Below are 17,112 nucleotides of genomic sequence, written 5' to 3' on the forward strand. Positions count from 1 at the left end.
TTTGGAAGAAAGGTGCAAAAAGCCCAGATTTTTATGTTGAATCTCCCAATTTTTAAATGTTGTCCCAAATGTTTTTAAACATGTGAGTAGACCAAATAAAACATATGTGTCAGCCAACAATCTGGAATCCCTGTTCAGGAGCCAGCAATGAAGTCTTGCCATTTTAAGTATCTCTATTAAAAGAAAAGAAAAAGGGAAAAGCACTAGCCAGACAGCAGCACACCCTCTCTCCGAGTCCTAGCCTGGTGGCAGTGTTTGCAAGACAGAAAAGCGCTCACTGCTTCAGGTAGACCAGTTCTCCCTCCCTATGCCCCAGTAAAAGGGGTTGAGAGATAGGACAGCAAACCAAATGGACAGACTCATTCCAAGGTCCCTCTGGAGAGTGCACAGTGCAGGGAGCTGTGGTGCTCAGGGGCCTCTCCTTGGCTGGGGGGGGGGGGGTGTACACTCACCTTTGCATCTACCTCTGTGTACCACGCCCAGGGTCAGGTCTCGGCACTTGGCTCGCTGGAACTCACACATGGACTCGTAGGACCTGCCATCCGAGGCACAGATGGGTTTGGGTTGAGTCCTGGAGCAGTGGAGGTTGCACTGAGGGTCACGGTCACTTATTAGAAACTAGGTTGGAAAAAAGTGAAAGAGTATAGGGGTTACTTTTGCAAGAAAAGTGGGGTGAGTCTAAGACGTATAGTACTAGTTTACCCTTGGGAAGCAAGTCCCAAATAAACCCAAAGTTATTAAACCCTAGAGATGAAGGGAACTGAGCAACCACAAAGTCTAGCCAAGGAAGGCACTCTCTATACAGCATAAAAACAATAATGTCTAATGATTACAGACCATTAACAGGCACTGTGCCAAGTAATTCACATGTAGGGCCTCAGTCCTCACAACAATCCTATGAAATAAGAATTGTTTATTTTGTAGATAAGGAAACTGAAGTCCAGAGAGCGTAATTTTCCCAATGTCACATAGCCATAAGTGATAAAGGCTGATTTTGAACCTAGCTCTGCTGGAAGTAAAATCAAAGCTTTAACCATCCATGCAGATGGTCATGCAATCCCTTCTTGGGTACTTCCACAAATCAGGAACTCACTATAAATCTCCAAGTTCCATCTTTGTAAAGTTTTGTTTATTAGACAGTATTGAGCCCCAAATCTATCACCCTTCAATTTCTTCCCACTTCTCCCTGACAGAATATAGATTATGTGATTTTCTGTAGGAAAGGGATTTCCTGGTTTTAAAAATAGCAATAGTAATCAGCTTGGGAAATGCTGAGCAAACACATTTCTTTGGTGCAGGACTTCTCAGACAACTTTGAAACATTCTTATGCATTGTGAACCTCCAAGAGGTATAGCAAATTAAAGATAGCTGCTAATTATTTGCTACTCCTCCCATTGAGCTATGGAATCTAACCTCCTCTTCTTGAATCTGGACTGGCTGGCCTCAGAAACTTGCTTGACCAAGAAAATGTTGTGGAAGTGATGTTTTGGGTGACTAGGTTATACAAAGCTTTGCATCTCCCTCCTCGGCCTCTTACAATCCTCACTCTGAGGAAAACCAGCATCTCCCTCCTCTGCCTCTTACAATCCTCACTCTGAGGAAAACCAGCCACTGTGTAAGAAGCCTAACAACCCTGTGACTGCCATACTGTGAGGAAGTCCAAGTTAGCATGTGTCAAAACCATATGGAGAGAGAAATGTCCAACCAGCCCAGGCACAGGGATATATGTGGGTAAAGATGATTCTAGCCCCACTTGTTATCTGATTGCAAGTAACAAAAATAAAAATAAGTACAGTTGACCCTTAAACAACACAGGTTTGAGCTGCATGGATCCACTTATATACAGATTTTCTTCAACCAAATGTGGATTGAAACATTAGTCATGGGATGCAAAACTCTTGTATATGGAGAGCCAACTTTTTATATATGTGGGTTCAGCAGGGCCAACTACACAACTTGAATAGGCATAGATTTTGGTATACTCGGGGGTCCTGGAACCAATCCCCTGCATACATTGAGGGACGACTGTAATTGCATGACAGACCTCAACCAAGAACCACCCAGCTGAGCCCAGTTAACCTACAGAACTGCGAGAGATAATACTAAATTGTTTAAAGAAGTTCACCATCACTTGTTATTGGCAATCAATAACCAGATCAAGAAGCATACACAATGAAGCATCTTTCAAACTCATTTGATCTTAAGCACATTTATCAGTGAACCTCCTCCTGTTAACAACGATGGAATACAGTTGGAGAATAATAATTAGATCATTTCAATCCATGGGCTCTGTTCAATAACCCATAATAGATCATATGGGCCTAGAGAGCTAGGTCCACTCTCTCTCGCTCCCGTGTGGCAGAGCCCTGGGCACACTGAGGACCTTTAGCAGCAGAGTTGAGGGGACCAATATCCTGTAATACTGCATGGCAATGTCGGGAGCACACATCGGGCTGGCAGACATTGGTGATGCTAGAGTTGACCGTATAATCACACCAAGCTCATAGAGGCTTTGCGAAGGTGTGAATACAAGCCCTGTCTCAGACATATTTTGCAGGCCCTTTGTGCAAAGCACACAGAAGACTTGTTGAGGGTAGTACCACACCCTTCCAGGGAGCGTTGGAAACACAAACCCCACGCCGGCCAAACTCCAAGAGAGCCCAGGCCTGTCCATGAATATACAGACCACAGGCCAGCCATGAAGCCGGTCCTTCCTACCACCCTGACCGCATGCCTGGGTGCTGGCTGCCTAGCACGGGGAAGGGCATCTGAGGGCCGAAACCACTACACAGGCCTAGTCGTGATGGGGGGTGCAACTTGGCCATCTCACAGGTTAAACCTGAGTCCCGCCCAAGGCCCCAAAGGAACTATCCTGATAGTGTCTCCTGAGCACAGCATTTGGTAGAATCTAGTGTTCAGGGCAAAAATAAACAACATAAATAGTCATATCAAGAGGAAGCCCACTGCCTCCCAGGTTGCCACACAGAGGAGGGATAAGTTGACGGGGATGGCAAGAGGGGACAGTGTCATCCTCACAGGACCCCTGGCCCGGCTCCCTCGGGTTGCCCCTTGAGTGGTGTCCACTGCCCTTGAGGACCCTCACACGGTCGCCAGCCCAGGCAGAACCTGTCCCTGGGGACCCCCCTCAACCCAGCCTCTGCTCTGGCTCCTCTGTCACCAGCTCACTGCTGTGGGGCACACTGGCCTGCTCCCCACCTCCCAAACTACCTACGCCCCCCTACCTCCAGGCCTTCAGACACACCGATCCTTCTCCATTCCCTGCCACCCTGCTTCAGACACGGGCTCACGCCGTCTATCCTGGGACGTGCTCCCGACTCTCACCGGTGAGGACCATAAGCTCTCACACCTCACTTCTCCTTCATGGCTCGTGACAGTTTGTGCCGATGACTCTATTGGTGTGGTTTGAGTAACAATGCAATCCCCACCTCCGAGCTGCATGAAGACAAGGATGATGCCTGGAACAGCCCCCGCCCGGCATCTAGCACAACGCTGGGGCACCCCGTTATTTGTGGGATGAATGTGTCCCTGTAGAGGCATTGTCCACGTGGCATTGCCTCAAACCCTGCCGGCGTGGCGTGACAGACCTGGCCTCCCAGGCTCCTGCCCGTGCGGGGATCCCTGGGGTCCCCCACACTCTGAGCCTTGCTTTCTCGGGCCATGTCCCCCTTCACCCTCCCCACGGCGTTACACATGGGCACAGGTAGCCCAGCGCGTCCTGTCCTCACGCCACTCAGAGCAAGCTCTCTTATCAGGAACATGTCGCAGTGGGCCTCAAGTGCCTGCACGGCAGGGCCGGCTTATCTGGGTACTCAGTGTTTGGTGTCTGGTGCACACAGTAGGCTCTTAGTAAACAGTTTTTTACTTTGTGAAATCATTTTTGCCACAGGGTCAGTGTTTCTGTTTACAGTGTTGCTCTGTGACAATGAAAGGCAGGGCACCCCAGTGGTCAGAAGCCTGGCTCTGAATCCAGACAATGGGTGTCGCTCCCAGCTCCAACACCTACATGCTGTGTAATCTTGGGAAAGTTGCCTAACTTCTCTGGGTTTTGGTTTTCTCATCTGTAAAAAAAAAAAAAAGGAAAGTAGTAGCATACGTTGCTCCTCATAGTATTGTGATAAGATTAAATTAGTTAACATATCCTAAGTCACGTATAGGTTCTTGTTCATCTTTCTTATTTGGAATTTAAATGGGGAAAGAGATTTTTTTTTAAAGAGAATACACAGATAAAAAGGAGGGAGAGAGAATGACAAAGTTTCTTTTTATACCCACTGAGGCTGCCTTGCCGTCCACTCCACAGCTCACCAGAAAGGGGAGCTGCAGGCAGCCCTGTGGGGTTGAGCCATGGGCCATAAAGTTGGTCTGAAAATTGTTTGCTCTGCGCCAACAGAGACGCCACAGCACTTGTGCCAGAGACAGCGTAATAACAAGAGGAACGCTCTGTCTGCAAACAGACAGGTTAAAGAGCTCCAGAAGCCCAACCTATCCCAGCACACGGAGATCGTTCTCAGCTTCGGAAGCGCTCCCAAAGGATTCCTGTCTAGAAATTACCAGTTTTTGAGGCCAACTAAAAAGTTCAGGGGCAGCATGAGGCCATTGCTAGAGACCATCTTCAGTTGACTGCGGGGTCTCGTTTTCATCTGTTTTAAGAACTGTGTGTATTTGTGATTGTTTAAAAACAAACAAACAAACAAATAAAAACAAAGAAGTCCATGAAGTGGAGTTTAAACAGAAAGAGTATGCCCTAATAGGATCACCCAAACCTCCCCGGCCCCAAAGGGATTATTTTGTGTCCACAAACACTGAGAGTAAGGTAATCCTCCAGCTTGTTCACGCATCCGTTCATCTACTCTGTACTCAATAACTGAGCATCAAGAGTGAGCCCAACACGCTCCCAGGCAGAGGAAGCAACACATAACCAACATAGCCTCTGGCCTGAGGGAGCTTACACTCTAGGGTCGAGGCAACAAGCAAGCTGACATTTACTATATGGCGAGGTAGCAGGATATCACGTATACACTAAGATAGAGATACCAAGAGAGCACTTGGTCCGAGGGACTCAGGAATGCTCCAAAGCCACACAGTCCAACAGAACTTCCCACGATGATGGAAATGTTCTATATCTGTGCCATCCAATATAGTAGCCACAAACCACACGTGGCTATCAAACACCGAAAAGTAGCTAATGCAAGTGGGGAAGGAAATATTTAGTGGCGCTTAATTTTAGTTAATTTAAATTTAAATGACCACATGTGGCTAGTGGCTGCCATATGCAACAGCCCAGCTACATAGCAAACAAACCAACAGGAGAGGGGAGGAGAGTCCTCAACCGAGTTTTTCCTACTTGAGCCAGGCTAAGACTGATCGGACTAAGGGGGAAAAAAAAGAAGTCATTCTTGAGAATAAATGTCTGCGTTTTGAAACTAGACAGTAAACCGGTTCATTACTTATGAGTCAACAGCCAGGATATTCCCAAGAGTCTGTCACAGTCCACCTGAAGTCACGAAAGTGGCTTTTTCCTCTCTTCTTGCAGGAGACAGGAGTCCAGACTAGCAGTCCCCAGCCCCAGCCTGTGGTCTATGTCAGTTCTCCCAGCACACAGACAAACCTCCCAGAGTCTGAGTCACCCTGTGCGACTGTCTGTTGTGGGCACAAGAACACGGTTGGTGGAAATTTTTGGTGTTGGGTAGAGGCAAGCTGTCTCCCCAACAAGCCAAACACTGAGCCACTTCCCTATAGTGGGAAAATAGTATTTTTATAAAAATCCTCACATAGATTTCCTTCCTTCTTCCTAACCAAAGGACAATAAAAACAAAATAATAATGTCAAACAGGATTGCATAATACGGAAACCAAACAAAAGGGGCTGGGATAATTGTGTATTTGCAGTTCTCTCCCACCCTCTCTCCTTGGGGAGTAGATGACTCCAAACATTTTGTGTTTTGGTCACATTTGTAAAGTAGGACAGACACTTAAAATACATATAAACAAGTTATCCTTCCTATTGGAAAAGTAAGCTACTGGCTGGGGCCGCCTTTGCCATGGAGGAGATTGGGGTAGATGGAATCAATGTTAGACCAACCACCTCCTGCCTGAAAGGCACACACGCTGATCCTTTCCCTTCCGTCTCCAGCAGAGTAGAAAGCAAACCCTGTCTCCGTTTTTACTCAGGGAGACCACCCCAATACCACAAGCTGTGTTAGGCTTGATCAAGTGCCAAGTTTCCATGACAGTGTGGGGAGCAACAGAGCCAGCCTAAGGTTCCATCTGGAGGGAGACGTTCACTTCTTTATGATACAGGGCTGTTCTCGCAGTCTTAACTTCCACCTGCTAGTATCATGCTGACTTAACCAGTATCTAAAATCTAAACAGGCATCTCATAAAATGTATAACTCTATATTGTGCCCAGGTGTAGAGGAAAGGGTAGCAGTCATACTAAACGACCAGGTCAGTGGTCCATCCACTGGGTTTGAGAGACTGAATTTCATAATTTGGAGCAACAAGTGGCATTTCTCTTTATGATATCATACTCAAAAATCACAAATCAAACTCAAACTAATTTTAGGTTTTTCTTTAATAAATTCATATGTAACAGATTCGAGTACTTGCTTTCACCATTTTTGCTTCATGTATCTACTGCTACAAAACAAACCACCCTTAAACTCAGTAGCTTCCAACAATGATTTACCATTTCTCATAATTCTGTGTTTTGGTTGGGCTCAGCTGGGAGATTCTTCTACTCCACATGATATCAGCTGAGATAACACATTTGACTGCATTCAGTTGGGAGCTTGGCTGGGGCTGGAACAATCACTATGGCTTTACTCATTGGTGCTTCAGCTGAGGTGGCTGAAATGGCTAGGGGCTGACTTGGCCTCTGTCTCCAGCAGGCTTTCCTCTCTTATCCACAAGACTTCACTTAGTCCTCTATCTCTTGCCTACGTGCTTGATTCTTTGCCACCAACCTCCTGCCCCCGCCCAATTCAAGCTCAAATTCCACATTGCCACTGATGTTATCCTAAAAAACAAACATTTTCATGTTTTAAACACTACCATTAGCTTTCTTGGAGCTCCAGCTGCATTGTGTTTATACGTCCATCAAATTCCTCAATATACTGCATTATCATTTATCTATTTACATGGCTATAAAAGACTGTGTCTTATTCCTCTTTATATACATAGAGCTTAACACAGTGCCTGTCCCAAAGCAGTTGTTTCATACATGGTTGAAGAATGAATGAATGAATATCAAACCTTACCTAAAATATACCATAAGTAGCCCCTTTTTTCTGTCACTTACTATGAAAAGAGATTTTCTTTGTCCAACCCCCACCAAAGCTTAACACTCTCAAACATATAGAGTAATGAAAGCTGTTTGTTACTTTCTTTTCTTTTAAAGAACATCTATTAGATAATGAAAGCCACATATTAAACACAGGGTTTTTCCCTTGAATTGAAGGAAAGGAAAAAAAATCCCTAAGTCATTGAAGAGAATGTACCAGCATGTTGAGACCCATGTGCCCATGGCGGATGTTGCTAAATGATCATAGAATTCATTCCCAGTGAGCCTGGCTTTAGCCTCCAAGAAGCCTTCCCACCAACCTAGAGATAAGTCATCTCTCCCATAAGTCAAGCAGTAATCTGAGACCCTCAGCTGCTGAGCCCGAAATGAGTATATATCAAGGTAGAAAGCTCTGACAATTTAACAGTCAATGTGTTTAGCACTCTGGTTTTTCTGGCAGCTACCATGTGCATGCACTTGAGTAAGAACAGCCGGGTGATAAAATGGATGCATTTATAAGTCCGTTTTTTGACACCCTAAATTCATTTTCCTACAGATTCAATATTACAAATAATGGTGAGTTTCCCCACCTGCAAATGCCCAGTCTGTAAATGCCTATGAGGAAGGAAAGAGAAGGACGGCAATGCCTACCCTCATGCCTGCTGGGCAGGTAACAGGCACGCAGGGATCACAGTCCCCTCTACTGCTCCTCTCTGCCTCAGGATATGCACATGCTGGGCCCCTCCCTGGAATGTGCTTCCACCGCACAACCTCCAGTCTCAGGGAAAATACTGCTTCCTTGGGGCATCTGACTTCCAAAGTAGGTTAAGACCCCTGTAGTGAGCCCCAGAACGCCCTCTACCATCCACTGTGGCCCATGTGCGACTGTAATTACATCCTCCCCTACTGGGCTATACACTCCCTGCAGGCAGAAACCAAGATCTGGTGCCACACTGCTGGATCCCCAGTGCCTAGCAGGGGCCATGCCCACAGTGGGTGCTCAGTAAATCTTCATGGCTTGAATGAATGAGGAGGAAACCTGAGGCTCAGCAAGGCTGGGCCAGGACATGGTAGAGCACTCCTTCAAGTCTGACTCTCACGGCCCAGCTTCCTTCTACTACACCACAGTGCCTCCCTCCATGTAGGGGTTTATCAGGCGCTGTGCCCCAGATGCTGCCAAGGGACAGAGAGGCCCTGCCATCAGCTCTGCAACAGTGAATGGAGTCTCTAGCAGTACCCCCCAGTGGGACAGGAGAGGAGAGGACTCCAGAAGCAGAGAGAGACTTCCCTTAGAGAGGGGGTATTTTTCAGTCTTGTTTGTAAATCAAAGTCCAGCTCAAGTTTTTAGAACTCAAGTACAGAAAAGCATTTCTGGGAGGTAAATCTGCTATTGAAAAGGGGGAAAAGCCACTCCTGGAGCCAATGCCTGCAAGAAAAAGGGGGGAATCCCATTCCAGATGTCTGGCTGCGGCTCAGCCTCTCACCCTCCAACCAGGGACTGTCTGCCCCTCACCACTTTCTTCACCATCTGCAAAACCGGACTTTGGCCTTTTGCTCTGGGCCCCGCATCTTTGGGAATGGAGAGCAGTTTCACATTAACACATCACTCACCCGTCCACCATCAAATCCGTCTTCCCCACTGAACATCCACATCCCTGCTGCTGCCAGCTGGCCTCCCCCTTCCCTGACCCCATGACCACGGCATTTACACAGGTGCGAAGGAGGGCCTCGATCCACTGGCCTGGGAGTGGGGCTGGGTGAAGATGGAGGAGGGAAGATAAGGGAGGTCAAAGGGAAGGAGAGGCCTGGCAGCAACGCGGCGTCTGCTCTTCCTCTGCACACCTCCACTGCGGGGCCTGACAGCGGCACGCCCGATTAAAGGGCTTTTCATGCCGCTGAGGGAAAGCAGACACCCCCCTCCAGCTGTTGGGCAGCTGGAACCACTTCTGTTGTTTTAGCCAGGAGAGGCCTGACCTTCGTCACCCCAGCGCCACCCCCTCCCCAAGGGAGGAATTTAGCGGTCACTTCCCCCACCTACCCAGCTTCCCTCCTCCACTGTGACCCTGCAGCCACAGGGATGTCTGGCCAAGACCCAGGGGAGAAGGCTGTCTTACCCTGGGTGCCATGTGGGGGAGGGACAGGGAGGGAGAGTCAGTGGGTCAGACGAAGCAGTTGAGACCCTGGGGCCAAAGAGACCCCATCAAAGATGAGAAGAGGATAGTTTACTCAGATGCTCCCAACTCACACTTCCCATATGCACCCCCAAACCCATGCCCCATGCCAATCTTTCAGAAAGGCAGGTACACATAAAGCCTGGGTTAGGGCCCAGGTCACCAAATTAAAAAAAAAAAAAAAAAATGAAGCATTATTCTAAATGAAAGGAGCTAGACCCAAAAAGCTATGTATTTCTAGGACACTCTGGAAAAGGCCAAACTAAAGGGAGAGAAATCAAATCAGTCATTACCAGGGCCTGGAAGTAGGGGGAGAAGCATGAGAGAATGTTTGGGGGTGATGGAAATATCCTATATCTTGATTATGGTAGTGGCTATCCAACTATATCAATTTGCTAAATTGCATAAAAGTGTACATCTAAAAAGGGTGAATTGTACTTCATGTAAATTATAAATCAATAAACAAGAGAAAGACATAAAATCCAAATCAAAAAAATAATAATAATTGCAAAGAATGTTTGCTTTGAAGGGCACATTAGACACCCCCAACTATAGACACTCAGAGAGGTTTCTGGAGATTTCTCTGCCCACGCCCTTCAATACGAGGCATCCTGCTAGGTGCATTGGGGGTTATGAAAATAAACAAGAACACAGGCCCTGCCCCCAAAAGCTGATCTAGTTGCAAAGATTGACATGTGGACAGCTAACTCTATAGGAATTGCATTGTTGACACCAGTAACCAGGAAGCAAAGTCACAAACAGACCAAAGGATAGAATATTTGAAAATGGAATACCAGAAATTCCATTATGTGATATGGCCACAGCTAACTCTTAAGTAGGAAAAGAAAAGGCCGAGCGCAGTGACTCACGCCTGTAATCCTAGCACTCTGGGAGGCCGAGGCAGGCAGATTGCTCAAGGTCAGGAGTTCAAAACGAGCCTGAGCAAGAGTGAGACCCCATCTCTACTATAAATAGAAAGAAATTAATTGGCCAACTAATATATATAGAAAAAATTAGCCAGGCATGGTGGTGCATGCCTGTAGTCCCAGCTACTTGGGAGGCTGAGGCAGAAGGATCGCTTGAGCCCAGGAGTTGGAGGTTGCTGTGAGCTAGGCTGATGCCATGGCACTCACTCTAGCCTGGGCAACAAAGCAAGACTCTGTCTCAAAAAAAAATAAATAAATAAAATAAATAAATAAATAAATAAAAATTTAAAAAAAAAAAAAAGAAGGAAAAGAAAGGAGAGGATGGGAGGGAAGGAAGCAAAAAGAGGCATCTACTCACCAAAGAATCTCTGAGCACCTACCATGCTCCAGGGCTCTGCCCAGTGCCGTGGATAGAGCAGCTGACCCCATGTTCTGTGGGGTCAGAGTGACAGGTTAAGGGTTAAGGGGTCAGAGTGGGGTTAAGTGTCAGGAAGGATCCAGAAGGATTTCTCAGGGAAGAGGCCAAGAGTTGGATCATAAAAGGTTTCCATGGGTAAGCAGGGATGTCTAAGGACACCCTAAGCAATAGCAACAGGTGCACATACACACACCAGCAAACTAATTCCAAAATATAGTTTAGAAATGATCATTCATGGAAGAAATAAGGCTTCAGGGCCAGGCTGGGAGTGAGATCATGGAGGGTCTTGCAAACTCCCAGCTGTTGTTTTTGTTTGTTTGTTTATTTGTTTTTTAAGGAATTGGAAGCCAGTGAAGAAAGTAAAAGACAAGAGCAGACCTGAGCTTTAGAAATATCCAGCAGGGATATGAAAGGCAACAAAGAGGACAGGTAGGAGATTACTGTACCTGAAAAAGGCAGCCCGGAGGATGGAAAAGAAGGGGCATATTTGGGCCAAGGAAGTGGCTGCACATCTGGGTAATAAGCACGGCCACACTAAGACGATGAGCTGAGCAAACCCAAACCCAGCAGCAGCCCCCAAGAGCTGCAGCCTCCACACGGGGAAGTGAGGATCCAAGACTGAGTCACGGTGAGTTTCTGAGCCCAACACTAGGCATCTGTGCACACGCTGCCTTCTCCCTAGGAACTGGTTACCCCAGGCAGAAAAGCAAACGTGCCAGGTGGAACCTGAAGCTGCCTAGGGAAACAAGATCACCGAGAACCAAACACTATTGCTTCTGTACAGAATGGGGCTGCTGCCCAGGGGGAAGATCAGAGTGCTCCATTCCCACCCTCCAGGACTTCCAGGAGGCTAGGAAGGGCAAGGTGGGATGCCACAAGTATGCATCCTGGCAAGACAGGAGGAGAAATGAGGACGAGCGGGGATAAAAGTATTCCTTTGAATGAGTGGAGTCCTGTAGCTAAAATGCCCTTTGGGTTTTAGCCCTCCTTGATCACCAACAGGGCATCAGGCCTTTTGCTCAGAGGCAAAAGGCATTTATTTTTGTTTCCTGCTTACACCACCCACCCCTCCCACCACCCCACCCTACCCCCACCCCCGACCCCAGTCACTAAATACTAGCCAACGGGACTCAGGAAGCAAAGACCGGGTTGGGAGGTCACGTGCTCACTCCCCTCCTCATCCCTCAAACTCTGCCACCAACATAAATAAAAACTCCTCTCACTCCAAATCAAATAAACAGAGCACTCTCCAGGACCCAGGACTCGGATTTTTTTCAATCCTCTCAGCCCACTAGCACTGGGGAAGAAAATAAAGATTAAGTGGATGGTATTAACAAGGAGCAACACAGAAGTCTCAGGGTGCATCCAAGAGACTGTGGATTATAAGAGAGGAGCCACTTGTGGAGGTGAGAAGGCAAGAGGACAAGGAAGGCATTTCTTGGTGCCTGTTTGGTTGTAAGTGCCCTGCCCTTTTATCCCAATGGCACGCACATCTGATAGGAAGGGGCTGTTAAATTAGCACTCCCTCTCCACCTGGCAGGAGCAATTTATTCAGCCAAGACTAGTGGCTCCTTACAAGGTTGTCCTGAACACTCCTGCAAGCTCTGTCCAGTACGAGGCTCCAAGTTTCCACAGAGCATCACTTAGAACAGAAACATCTAGCACGTCCCTGAGCATCCTGGTTGGTGGCAACAGGGCCCAGGCACTCCTCTGCACCCTGAGCCCTGCTCCACCAGCACTAGCAGCAGTTTGTGCCCTGAGATACGTGGTGTGTTTTACAATGGGAGACCCAGGGAGGAGCCGGTCCCAATCCAGCCAGGGGCTGGGCCATGACTGAGCCCCTCTGGTGGAAGGACTATGTTCCAAACAGACAGAACTGTTTTCAAGGAGACTTGGTGAGATTCTGGGCAAAGCTGAAGGAGTGTTCAAGAGATTCAAGATCGCTTTGAGAGATTCCAGGCACTCACAGGACCTAGATGACAAAGTGACACAGAAATGAAGCAGGTCCTCCTCCTTGCCTCCGCATGAAGCCCAGCCCTGCTCTGGCACCTGGAGGGACAGCTTTGGCCATAGCTGGAGTTAGTCCCACTGGCCGAGACCTGGGTGCTCTCAATATGGGCACAGCCAGCAATGAGTGTCCTTTGGACAGAGGGGGAAATTATGACTAGCTTGTGGAAGTATGTAGGGCACCCCAAAATAAGGACTAAGGGGGGAGGAGGTTACTGTTTGAGCAGATGAGGGTCTTGGAGTCATTGTAATTTGGGAGTAAATGTAAATGTGGCACCATGTTGCAATCACACACAGGAGAGGCTGGGAAGATCAGTTGTCAGAATAGACACTAATGGGAGCTCAGGTCCACTCAGCAGGCTGTGGGATTCGAACAGGCTGTCCAGAACTTCAGAAGATCTTGCAGAAGCCAATTGTGGATACAGAGATCGATTTTCCGGGAAGACTACACTGGAACTGGTTGTTAGGCTCCCAGGCTGGTTGACAAAATGCCTCAGTAGCTCACAATGTGGCTGAAATAAAGCCAATACCACTTGACCCACGTAGGGAGGAGAGTTTGAGGGGTGGGAATTGGATAGTTCCCCAAATAAAAGAGCTGATCAGCTGAACCTGTTCATGAGCCGGGCATGTGTGTGTCCATCACACAGACACAGGGATATGTGTGCGCATGTGCACATACACACATGCTCAGAAGAGCCGGTAAGAAATCACCTTTTGCGGGGCACAATCACTAGCTCTTGTTCAAGAGTGTAGGGTAAATGTTGAAGGAGAGAGCTGCTAGCTGAGTTACTTGCAAAAACAATAGCACTGGAAGTCTTGTTTTCCTCTCCTCTGGATCTGCTCTGTGCTATCAGATGCAAGCCCTCCAATGTCACAACATATTCTCCAAAGGAGGTGAATGGAGACCCCAGGAGAGAGCCCTCATGCCTCCCTCAGAAGTCATGGACACCCCTAAGTTCCTCCTTCATGAGCCAGTTGCACCAGCTGAGCCCCCACCCAACGTGCTTCCTGCCACACCCCCAACATGGCAACGGCCCCACGGCCCGCGTCAGGACTGAGCCACTTAACCCAAAAGACGACTTCCCTCTTGGCCAGCTCTCCTTTCCAATCCTGCAGCAGGGCTGCCTTTAGCCCTCACAAGACACTTCTTGGCATTCTTGGTGGTACTGCTGTTCGTTTTCTGACCTTAGAAAATATCAGCCCATTCACATATTGTGCTCTTACCATTTACTGTTCCCCTTATCAACACAGAGGGGCCCAGAGCAGCCTCGCCGCAGGGCCACCCACGAGAAAAGACTCGCACACAAATTGTAAACACAGCAGGATGAAGAGGCAGAGCAGTATACCACCTGGGCCCCTGGGAATTATTTCATAGCCCCATAATCGCTCAATGGAGAAACTGGTGTATTTTTAATGTCGTGGAATTATCACAAAGGAAAATGTCATCTGAGTGCCCATTTCATTTGGGCAAGATCCTGTGGCGCACACAGAGGCCCGTCTTCTTACGTACTCACAGGGTGGAGAGATTTACACTGACGAGGGAGGTAGCAGAGGAAGAGATGCTTTATGCACAGCACTTGAGGAAATCCACTCCCTCACAGCACTAAGCCCAGGGGATCAAACTGAGCAAGTGCAGACTAAAACAAACAGAAGAAGAAATCCCAGTCTTGCCATATCATCGGATTCTGTCGGGGCCGCATGTATTTGAAATGCATGCTTCCTTTTATTGCTGTTCCCACCATCATCTTGAGATCCTGCAGTACTGGTGCCTGGCTTTGGATCACCAAACGCACATGCACTTATACACACGTAAGCATGCACGTGCGCGCACGCGCACACACGCGCGCGCACACATACACACCTTAGACACTCAAAGTCACTTACAGGCAAAAACCAAGAAGAAATCGTTCGGTGCATGTGGAACTGCCACGTGCCACGTAAACCCTGGTGCTGTCGGACCATCTCGAGCTGAAAATCCCTAATGCATAGCTGGGACAAGGATTGATTACTGCTGTCCTGGTCCCAGGCTCACGTGCTACTTTGCACAAGTGTGAGGCTGTTCTGAGCAAGAAAGAAATCCTGTTGACCCAAACTGGGCCAAGGAAAAGTAAATAAAACCATGTCAAATTCTACAGGCAGGAACAGGAGATCTGTGGAAAACCAGAGCAAAACCACTCCTGAGGTAGAGAAAGAATGGTTCTTCCATGTTCTAACCCTTTTTGTTCCTGGGCAGAGAAAATGTCTTTCTTTTAAGGGTAAAATTCATATTTGATTTTTGAGGATCTGTTTCTATGAGTCCATACATGTGTAACCCTGAAGTTCTGATTTCCCTCAAACAAGGGATTGGGAAACAGACTGAGAGGACATTTACCTTTGCACTGGGCAGATCCCATCTGTTAAGCAATCCTGTGAAAGTGAGAGAGTGAGGGGCAGGCTGAAGCCACTCTGGAAAGCCTTCGGGGACAGCAGCAAGCCTGCTCCCTCCCAAGAAACAGTGACTTCACAGGCTTTCTGATACAAGGTATGGTGCCCACAAAACTCGGTACTAAAGACTTTCACCCAGCCTTCAAAGGGGTTCTCATGACTTTTTATTGGCCAGGAAAATGCTCACAATATAAAATTAAATAAGACTAAAGCAAAATATCAAACATACATATAAATGTAAATATATACATATATTATATATATATATATATATATATATATATATATATATATATATATATCTCCTCCCATTCCAGAGAGAGAGAGAAAGATAAAAGATAAGAAATACACTAAAATGCTAAGAGTGGCTATCTCTAAATGGTAGGAATACAGATGGATTATAGATGGGTTTTGTTTTTCTCTTTGCACTTTGCTTTAGTTTCCAAGTTCCCTACCATATGCCTATTTTTAAGGAATGAGAGTGAGGCACAGACAAAACTGCAGACAGATTGACCCAGACCAGCCTCTTAAGCAAAGCTGTATACAAAGCTCTACCCTAAACTCTGGTGTCACCTCAGGAACCACAAAATCTGACAGCCAAGGGCCCACCCAAGGCCAGGCCTAGGAGGGGACTGCCCGGACTTGCAGTGGGACTCGGGGTGGGAGGGAAGGGTGCCTTCTTGGCCCCCTTATCTCCAGGAGTCTGGTGAGGTTTCCTGTTCTTCTGTGTCACACCCAAAGCTCTCAGAAGATCAACACAGACCAGCTCAGTGGCTCTTCCAGGCAGTGCCATTAGCTTTGTGGGGCCCCGGTGACCTCAGGCAGTGTCTACGCAGGCATCAGCCTCCTCACCACGCAGTCTCCCTCGTCAGCCCAGAGGCACGGCCTTCTCTACGGAGCAACTCAGTCTCCGCAGTCGGGATGAACTCTAATCTCCAAGCCAACAAAGGACGGATGTGGGTCTGCCAGCAGCACTCAGCAGCCTTCCAGGTGCACACGCCTCCTGGGTCAGCCGTCAGCCTAGAGGGTGATGATGGGTGGTGAACATGCCATCCACAGGGGGCTGGGGGAGGAATTAAAATCACTCGGCCAAAAAATAAGACCTCAGAGGACAAGCAGCTCTAGCTTCAGGTGCAGGAGGGAAGCAGAGTGCCACCTGCTCTCCCACCATTCCAGAAAGATGCCCTGAGAACAAAAGTCCCCTAGCATTTACTTCCTTGCAAAATAATTCGAAAACTGCAAGATAAAATTTTATATTCTAGCTCTACAACTTGCCACATTCATTCAATAGATATTTGTTAACCGCCCCCTCAATGGGCTAGGCACTGTGCCAGGCACTGGGTACACAGTGACGGTCACAGTGCCATGGTCCCTGCCCTTGTGGCCTCAGGGGCTGTGTTGAGTCTCCACAATCTTTGCTGTTCGTGTTTCACATCCAGATGATGTCCTAGGCCCTTGGTACTGCAGAGTCAGGTCCCAGAGTGGTCCTCAGAGTTCCAAGTAGGGTTAAGCCAAAGCACGACCACCCACATGTAGCAAACTCCTTGGAGAAGGTTCTTCTTGGTCTGAGTCACAACATGGGAGCACCCCACAAAAGGCAATTTCATTCCTGACCTTATCTAGAAGAACATAACTCTAACGAGAACCCAGAAAACTAGCTGGAGGAGGGACTTGGGAGGCCCCCAGGCCAACTCCAGAAGTTGCTCAAGCTAATCAGAGTGTGTAGGCTGTGTCAAGCTACAGGGCTGACTGCCTCCTGGCCTGGTCTCCAAGAGGACAGGGCTAAGGATAACGTGTGCTGGATTGCTTGCTCTCATATAAGAAACTATTTCTTCTAGGGAAAGCAGAAAAAGACAATTTTTACAT

At 47.7% G+C, this 17,112-nt stretch overlaps 1 protein-coding gene across 3 annotated transcripts in view; it reads right to left on the reverse strand.

Moving 5' to 3' along the window:
* Positions 1 to 17,112, reverse strand: part of SMOC1 (SPARC related modular calcium binding 1) — a 206,018-nt gene that overhangs the window by 75,689 nt on the left and 113,217 nt on the right. For all 3 annotated transcript variants that reach the window (XM_076003910.1, XM_012781181.2, XM_012781179.2), the window contains one exon: positions 453 to 618. In XM_076003910.1, coding sequence (XP_075860025.1) covers positions 453 to 522 — 70 coding nt within the window. In that variant the 5' untranslated portion in view covers positions 523 to 618. The remainder of the gene's footprint in view (positions 1 to 452; positions 619 to 17,112) is intronic.

This window comes from Microcebus murinus, chromosome 6 (genome assembly GCF_040939455.1).
Source record: "Microcebus murinus isolate Inina chromosome 6, M.murinus_Inina_mat1.0, whole genome shotgun sequence".
NCBI lineage: Eukaryota > Metazoa > Chordata > Mammalia > Primates > Cheirogaleidae > Microcebus > Microcebus murinus.